Source organism: Eucalyptus grandis, chromosome 2 (genome assembly GCF_016545825.1).
Source record: "Eucalyptus grandis isolate ANBG69807.140 chromosome 2, ASM1654582v1, whole genome shotgun sequence".
In the NCBI taxonomy this organism is placed as follows: domain Eukaryota; kingdom Viridiplantae; phylum Streptophyta; class Magnoliopsida; order Myrtales; family Myrtaceae; genus Eucalyptus; species Eucalyptus grandis.
Window position 1 is genome coordinate 2,126,271 of NC_052613.1, and position 9,147 is coordinate 2,135,417.

Sequence of the window (9,147 nt, forward strand, 5' to 3'; positions counted from 1 at the left end):
AGTCGTTAGTTTTCCCAGCTTGGCCTGGAGCCGAGGCAGATCCTGAGCGCATACGGGGATGAAGTCCCCCTCAGATCCTCTGCAGCCATCGGATCGTGCCCGGGGGATCCATTTAATCCCTTTTCACCGAATGTTTTGGATTGAGAAACGTTTCAGACATTTCAATGGTCCTTTGCCTTTGCTTCATTCTTATCGGCCGGCACGCTGGTAAACGGGGGAGAATTATGGAAGCGTTGGGAGTGGATGATGAGCTTTGAATTTGTTGGACAGTCAATGCCTCACCCTTCTTTGCCGTGTCAAGTCTGCGGTCCACGGACACCGCCCAGGGCCAAATTTCAAGCTGATTTCTTTAATCGGGTGGGTCTCCACAGTCCATACCGACGATGGGCTTTTCGCAGTAATTGCAACGAAGATGGCCTACCTACCCTTCTTATTCTTGTCATTTTACTTTTCGGACAAATGATTTTTCCCACTTGGAAAGCGCTCCGGACATCACAGTCCTCGGTGGAAGCACGACTTGGCAGACAAATTTTTAACAGACTTTGAATTCTTTAAAATTCCTGATAGTGGCCAAAGCATCTTTCCTATCCTTACCCAAACCAAACAACGAACAACCCCCGGACTGAATTATCACACGAGCTTAAACTAAACCAGAGCAGAGAGACTTCTGCTTATCAAGTGTCCATTTTTCTACTCTGCCGTCTGCTTTCTCTCTCCTCTGCACATTCCGAGAAGCAGAGGAGTGTTGCAGTACTTGGATTTTTGTTTGTTTGCTGTTCTCTGCAAGACAATGGAAGCTGCTGCTGCTTTTCAGGCGGAGAGAACCGTCGAAGAAGAACTGTCTCTGCTCATCATTTTAGCTGAGCGCGTCATCAAATTGGCTCAAGAAGCAGAGTCCTCCAAGAACGAGTGCTCCGACCTCGCCAGGCAGACCGACCGCTTGTCCCAACTTCTCCGATCCGCCGTTCGTCTCGCTTCTTCGACCCAGTCCCTCTACGAACGACCCATTCGCCGCATAGTCGCCGATGTCTCCAAGAACCTCGACAAGGCGCTTACCCTCGTCCGCAAGTGCAAGAAACATGGCGCCGGTGTTCTCAGGCAGGTCTTTGCCATCACCACCACCGCGGATTTTCGCAAGGTATCGACGCTTCTTGAGAATTCTATCGGCGACATGACGTGGGTCCTTTCAATCTATGAATCTGATGGTACTAACATTGCTCTGCCTCCAATTGCAAGCAATGACCCCATTCTTGCTTGGGTTTGGTCGTATCTAGCTACTGTTCAGATGGGTCAGCTAAAACACCGCGTTGATGCTGCTAATGAGCTGGCTTCCCTGGCCCGCGACAGCGAACGCACCAAACAAATGATTGTAGATGAAGGTGGAATTCATCCTCTTTTGAAGATGTTGAAGGAGGGGGGATCTCCTGAGGCTCAGATTGTGGCTGCCAATGCCCTTATTAATCTTGCGACTAATCCGCAAAGAGTTAGAATGATTGTCGGAGAGTTTGGAGTCCGTACCATCGTGCAGGTTCTTAATGACTCCCCCATGAGAGTTCAGGTCGAGGTGGCAAATTTAGTTGCAAAAATGGTGGAGCTGGATAAGTGGGTGCAGGAGGAGTTCTCCAGAGAAAACGTGATTAAGCCATTGATGAACTTATTGTCCATGGATACTGTTTTAGATGACCCTAATATTCAAACAGGAAGAGCTAGCATTCATTCGCTTGTTCAGATTAACAGGGAGTTAGCATCAAAGAAGCACTTATATAGTCGTATTGGGTCAAATTCTTCGCATTCAGATGGTAGTAGCAGGGGTGGGCATCATAGGAAGGAGAAAGAGGTCGAAACTCCCGAAACAAAGCTTAGGCTTAAGGTTACTTGTGCTAGGGCTTTGTGGATGTTGTCTAAGGGAAGTTTGGTTAATAGCAAGAAAATTACGGAGATTAAAGAATTGCTTTGTTTGGCGAAGATTATCGAGGTGGAGAGAGGGGAGTTGCAGTATAACTGCTTGATGACCGTGACTGAGATAGCTGTGGTGGCAGAATCCGATACTGATTTTAGACGAGTGGCTTTCAGGCCCAACATTCCCTTTGCAAAGGCAGTTGTGGACCAATTACTAAGAATTCTTCAAGAAGAAAACAATGTGGATTTACTGATTCCTGCCATTAAGTCCATTGGATCGCTCGCTAGGACTTTCCCAGCTAAAGAATCCCGAATTATCAAACCTTTAGTTTGCCACCTCGCTCATGCAGACATGGATGTGGCGATTGAAGCTGCTATTGCCCTGGGAAAGTTTGCTTGTCCAGAGAATTTCAATCGCATGGAGCACTCCAAGGCAATTATTGAATTCAATGGCCTTCCTCCTCTGCTTAAACTGTTGAAGACTAATGATCAGGCTCAACTACATGCGCTCGTGCTGCTATGTTACATTTCACTTCATGTCGGCAACAGTAAGGTGCTTGAACAAGCACCAGTACTGAATGCTGTTGAGTCTATGGCTCGTTCCGTCGCTTCTCAGCATCCTGAGCTAAAAGACTTGTTTGCCAAGACAGTTCACCATCTAACTATTTATCATGCTGGAGCTCACTCACACTGGCAATCACATGCACCGTGATTAGTTTTTCTTTAGAGTTCATGACAAATCATCCATACAGGTCTGTCTGATTACTTATGTATGATATCAGGGATACGAGATTGATGCTTGTGAGGAGAGCTTTTCATTGTATAGAACGGTTGTACTCAGTTGACATCTGGACAGGTGTACCATGATTGGCTGCACATAATTTGATTCGATTTCCATGGGTGATGTAATAACATAGCCAATCTCTCGAGTCTCCTTATGCCGTTCTGGGTAGTCTTGAGCGTTCATATGCACTGTACTGGAAGTTTTTTCTTAACAGAAACCATTTCTTCGTGCCTTAGAAAGGGTACCTTTCAATTGAGATGCTGGTTGTGCCTCTAGTGACTTGAACATGGGAAAATGACTAGTTTGTCTTGTTATTCTTTAGAATTTCTCTCTGTTTTCTAAAAAAACTCGTGGTTGATGAAGTTTTTGGTCGATAATTCAACGGGTCTTTGTCAAATCTTGTTAGTGGTTTCTAATGACATGTGATTTGGTACTTCTTTCTGAGCTACCTAGACGGTCTTCAAGCTAGTTTAACAAATCATATATGACTAGAAATTGATTTGCATTTCTATGGTGGGTTGTCTTTCTCATGCAAGTTCATATAACTGCTGTATTTGTTGGATATGTGGTTATTGAAATTCTCTCCTGCTTCAGTTGTGTCTTATTCTATGCTGTTATCCTCGAAAACCCTTTCACCGAGTCCCAGGCTAAGAGATTGGAGATGAGTTCTCGGTGGACTTTCTTTCTCAATTGATGTAGATGGTCATGTGACTGGCTAGTACAAGTATGATTTTAGCTACTATTCTGTCCCCATTTTGGCTGGTGAAATACTAATCTTGAGTAGGGGTGTGCATTGATCATTGCCTGCGCATTTTTGACTGGGGATTGCACGGGGTTCAGTTCAATCCAGGATCCTGACCAAACCGGTCTGCACTGATCTGTTTGTACCCGGTAGCTGGTTCAACCATGTCAGTTCCTGAGTTGAGCCAGTTCTAACTGGTTTTGGAGCATCTTCTAGAAAAAAGAAGGGAAATTAAAAACATTTTTACTTTTGCGACTAGGCCCGGCTTGGCCTGATCGGAAGTCCATATTGATTTTTTTTTTTGGGTTGGGGGGTGGTGGGGAAGCTGGTGGGCTTGGGCAATAAAATTAGGCCCTAGCTCACATCTGATCAGGTCTAGTTTGCATTTCTACAATTACTCTTCCTGTGTGCTTTGGTGGGTTGGTTGTTCTTTACTCTTTGTCGCGTTTTCAGTTTATTTTTCCTACCCTGTAACGGCTGATTGGGGCATGGTTTGACTTCTTTGTAAGCTGTCATAAGTAGCATTCATGTCTGCCGTGTCAGGTCCTTGAGTAACAAAATCTCAATCTTGTTAACTAACTCTTACATTAGTAACCACTCTGATGATTCCATCTGAAGATGTGATGGGAATTGGGAGTTGAAAAAGAATATGAGATGGAAGTCTCCGGCTCACCTAACATCATATTTAAGTCAAGCAATGTAACCGGGTCTCCAAGTGGAGTGAAAACCAATCCCTAATCTCAGAAAAAAACAATCATTAAGAAGGTTAATCCCCCGGGCCTAATTTGCTAAAAGAGCAATCAACAGAGACATGAAAACAACGTGTCCCCCCGGAGCAACCCGGCTCGCGCCCTAGCTTCACAATGAAGCCATCCATGGGGGGAGAGCTTTCGGATGAAGCGACAGCAACTCGTCTGGTTCCAAGTTCTGGTTTTTCTATGCTCTAATCCTGTCCCGGAAGAGGAAGGAGTCCAAGTTTGGTAGGAGAAAACTTGTATCGAAGTTCATCAGGAAACATCCTCATCCTAGAAAGCTTTTCTTTGACATCCTCCTTGGACCGTGTCGACAGGCCGCGACATGGGGGTGGTTTCTTGTTCTCTCTTGTCTTTGCCGCCGTGTCGGTGCGTATGTGCCGGTCAAGAATGGCGAGACCGACAATCATTCTTTTGTTCTGGAGCGCGACACGAAGATGCGGAAAGCATAACACGTTGCGTACCTCAGTTTGACCAAGTATAAGTGGGAATCACCGCACCTTTCTTTTCCCTCAGTTTTACTTTACCGCCGTTCTTGTTTGAATGGCTTTTCTCCCTTTCAATCGACACCCTGGTCTGACTGTACGCATCAATAAGCTTTTACCCACTCCCTCCGACAATGCTAGTATCGTGTTGGGAAAAGTTGTCCCAAAACTCCATACCTATTATCATACGGTGGTAAAAGTGATTTTGAATTTTTCAATCATGCTAATTTAATCATATACCTTTCGACAAATTACTAATTCAGTAATTCTAGCCAATTTTGTTGGAAATCGCCGATATGACAATCTAGTTGGTATAGACATTGACGTTGATATGAATAGATTTTGGAACTTTAGAATTTTTTTTTTCAACTTCGGGCCGGTGAGATTGCCAATTGACCCTCATAACCCTTTCTTGTGGCTGGCGAGGGTACAAAGGCCCTTGCTTAAACCAAGCAAGTGCCGTTGGCGTAGAGTTGAAAAAAAAAACAAAAAGAAGAAAGAAAAGCAAAGAGAAGAAGAAAACGAAAAGAAAAAAAAATCGAAAAAAGTAGAAAATAAAAATTTGTAAAAGTTGTCCATTTTAGTGCTTACTAGACTGCTGGTTCATCAATTTCTAATCAAAATTAGCTGAAAGGACTATTGACAAATCGTCAAAATATTTGTAACTAAATTGACAAATTGTCAAAAACTGTGTGACTAAATTGACACAATAAAAGGTTTACGACTAAATTAACGAATCGCTAAAAAGTATATGATTAAAATGACGGAATTAAACGGTTTATGACTGAATTAGTATTCATATAATAAGTTTAAAACGTTTTTTTTTTAAAATTATTTTCCCTTTGATATTCCAAAGGTGCTTACCTCACAAGTTAATCGAGGGGCAACGCTCCCCAAGTCAATCCAGATCAATGAACAGTGATTGATGGGCTAAAGTGGTCCCGTTAATCACTTTTAGCTGACCTCATCCTTTACAATCTTATTTTGGGGGGCTCCAGAACAGATGCTTGCCGTAAGAACTTTCCAAAGAAGGTAAATCATGCTTAACATGGGCGCCATTCTTTGCTCATCCTCCTCATTATCACGCTTTTGAGCATGTGGAAAATATTTAAACATAACCATATAATATCAACAACGTGGTGGTCCTTTCCTTAATTAAATAGGCCATGATGATCCCATGAAAAAGAAGAAGATTAGTTTCTAAGCTATATCAACATACATAGAGCAAAAAATTATTGATTAACTTGAGATTATAAACATGAGCATCTACAGATCTTTCCTACAGCTTCTTTGGAAATGGATAGTGTTTCTCCTTTCCTTAATTAAACAAGGTCATGATGATCCCATAAAAAAGAAGATTAGTTTCTACGTGATATCAACATACATAGAGCGAAAGATTATTGATTAACGTGAGATTATAAACATAAGCATCTACAAATCTTTTCTATACCCTCATTGGAAATGGAAATTATTTTGTGAAATTATAATGTGCATAATGAAATTCACAACGAAAAAGATGTCGTCACTGATGCATTATGAGTAAGCTGGGGGTTTCATATTGTATAGTGTATGCACTTTGACTAAACTTACCTTGTATTTAATCTCGTGCCATCCTTCTCGAACTAGTATGCCATCGAGCATTGGGTTCTATATAGCCGGTGCACCGCGCTTAAGAAAGGATTAAAAATCTGAAAAAGCAACACAACATTCTCCTTCTTTCTTCTTCATTCTTCTTTATACTTCTTTAGTCTTCCTAGTGGAGCCTTATCTAAAGTTTTTCCATGGATTGGAAGATTATTGCACCAGTAGTTTCCATGGGCTCAACGTCCCATAGACAGATAAAACACTTTTGACTCTCTCTCTCTCTATCTCTCTCTCAATAATGGACATGCCAGCCAGTTTGAGCCTATAGGTGGGACTCAACTAGATGGCCAAATCAATCTTTTCGTGTCGATGCATGAAAGCCAAAGCGGTGTGGCCGCAGCCTGGACCATGCATTATGCTCCGAACGTATCCCAACTGGGCATCTGTATGTAAACGCCAAGACCATTTCATATGTCTGATGTCCACAACAGTCCGACGACTCCTGTCCCACTTATCATGTGGATGGAAAGCCACACACACAACCAATAACACGCAGACATACACAATGATTGACCCCCGAGCGAGTCCGAGAATGCAGCCATGGAAGAGTAGCATCAAAACTGCACACTGTTGCGGAAGTAAAGTTCATTAGATCAGGACCACGAAACCGAATTACAATCATGGAGGCTTACAGGAAAGAGAAACGAGAAAGAAGAATTGAAATGTTTTCCTTATTTCTTTCAATAGCAAAGAAAATGGGATCATGATCATTCAAGATCTGCATTCCTAAAACATTCGTGTTGCGATGTATTGCCGTGTACCGAAACATCGGACGAAAAAGGGAAACTTAGTCCAACCAAAAAAAAAGAAAAAAGAAAAAAAATTAAACTCCTTTCCACTCTCTCAACGGGAATATGATCTCCTGTATATATCGACATCTGTGTGTATCTTTTGTGATTAGAGCAAAACCGGGAAAAGACAAATAAGATGAACCGGATGTACAAGTTTACATCTGCTGAAAGATGTCGAAATTCGCTGCGGTTAGATCGTCCGAAAGCGATGTCAGCTGAAAGCTACCGAAATCTTCCGACGATGAATTAACAGGACCGATGTGTAGCTGGTCCTCTTGCCATGAACCTTGTGGTTTCAATTCTTCACTCTTGCTTGTCCCATTGGCCTGGTACTGGAACAAGCAGTCCAACTTGTTCTCACTAGAACACCAAGAGAAAGCAGCATTTTCGACCGAGCTGTTCACCTGAAACCCCGTGTAGTTGCCAATGCTCGAGCTATTATTAGTTGAGCATTGGTCTTTCGCCTCATGGAAGAAGAATGGACTCATTCTCGAAGTGGAATTGTTCGAGAACTCCGACCCGCTCATCGTCGCACCAGGGTGGTCAAAATTAGTCAGGCTCGGCATCGAGGAAAACTCAAAGTTAGAACTAATATCAAGATGGCTTTGATCGATGGTTCTAGGAGGATCATGGTACTGGCTCAGCAGATTGGAATTAAAGCCGACCATGTCGACCCCAGACTGGAATTCAAAGTAAGGCAAAGAATCGAAAACCGGCCTGCTCATGTAGTTATTATTATCGACGGACTCTCTGGACGGTTCTATTAGTGCTCCGCCCTCATAGCAAGTGTCGCTGATTAAGAATGCCGGCTCGTGCGCTCTGGAACTCGATACGGCTGGGGTGAGTCCCTTGAGTTGTGGCACTTGCAAGGACTCGTTCTTGGCGCATTTCTCTTCTTTGATCAGCTGGACCTCGCTGATCGGTTGGTGCGTCGCCGGGTCGATGCCTTGCTTCATCAGCTTCTTCTTCAAGCAGGAGTTCCAGAAGTTCTTTATCTCGTTATCAGTTCTTCCGGGCAATTGCGCCGCAATCTGAGCCCACCTGTACATCATTCCGCGCATATTCCAGAAGAATTCATTCAAGAGGGAAATTGATAAACAACAAAGAGGGGAATGTTCTTGGTGGGCGTTTCTTGAGATCAGATAGAGCAGTATCTGTACCTGTTCCCAAGAACTTTGTGGAGACTGACAATGAGATCCTCCTCTTCTTGAGAGAACATCCCTCTCTTGAGGTCAGGCCTCAGGTAGTTTATCCACCTCAACCTGCAACTCTTTCCACATCTCTGGAGTCCTGCATTCGACGAGAGAATTCGATCATTCACATGGTTTTCGAATCAAATTCTCTCCAAGAACAGAACTTATTCCCCAGAAAACAACTGTGAATGAGCTTCTCCTTTCCCGTCTGTCATCATGTCTTACCGGCGAGCTTCGGTACAGAGCTCCAGCAGCCGACGCCGAATCGGGTGATGTAGTTGAAGAGCTTCTCGTCTTCCTCGGGCGACCACAGCCCTTTTCTCAGCTTCTGCTTCACACAGCAAGAATGTCTCCCCATTTCTTTGGCGGAACAGAGAGCCAGAGGAGTTGGAGAGAAGAGGATAACCGTAAGGACAACGATATCAGCTGAAAAAGAATTAACCCACCAAGCAGGCCCTGTAAGCCAGTGAATAGGAGAGGTTTCGATGGGGATTTATGCGCTGTTCTCGGGGGGTCGGACGAACTGCGAACACAAGGAAAGATCAAGAACCCGGTTTAAGACAGAGTTCAAAAGCCGAGAGGAGGGACAAGAATCATACTTAGGATCCAAGTTAAGCTCAAAGAGAGAGAGAGAGAGAGAGAGAGAGAGAGAGGAAGGTGAAGCAATCAAGTGGGTTTTACGCAAATCTGGTGCTGCTTTTGGCACAGCAACTGGATTGGTTTTTAAGACATCTCCCTGCCGCCACGAAAATCAACGAGGAGCGATGCCAAAATTAACAGCAAATTCGAGCAAGAACGTTGCATTACACGCTCGTGCCATATCAATAATTCTTTTATATACCAAAATTCCTCTTTTT

The 9,147-nt window shown here is 43.6% G+C and overlaps 2 protein-coding genes across 2 annotated transcripts; one reads left to right on the top strand and one right to left on the bottom strand.

Moving 5' to 3' along the window:
- The first annotated feature begins 790 nt into the window (after window positions 1-790).
- Window positions 791-2,611, top strand: LOC104417778. The gene has a single exon (XM_010028999.3). It carries the CDS (start codon window positions 791-793, stop codon window positions 2,609-2,611), a length of 1,821 nt encoding a protein of 606 aa, XP_010027301.1.
- Window positions 2,612-6,876: 4,265 nt separating this feature from the next.
- LOC104417786 (transcription factor MYB74) lies at window positions 6,877-8,908 on the bottom strand. The gene is made up of 3 exons (XM_010029005.3): window positions 8,516-8,908; window positions 8,258-8,387; window positions 6,877-8,138 (listed from the first exon to the last, which is right to left on the bottom strand). Exons 1-3 carry the CDS (start codon window positions 8,646-8,648, stop codon window positions 7,253-7,255), a joined length of 1,149 nt encoding a protein of 382 aa, XP_010027307.2. The 5' UTR covers window positions 8,649-8,908; the 3' UTR covers window positions 6,877-7,252.
- Between the last annotated feature and the right edge of the window lie 239 nt (window positions 8,909-9,147).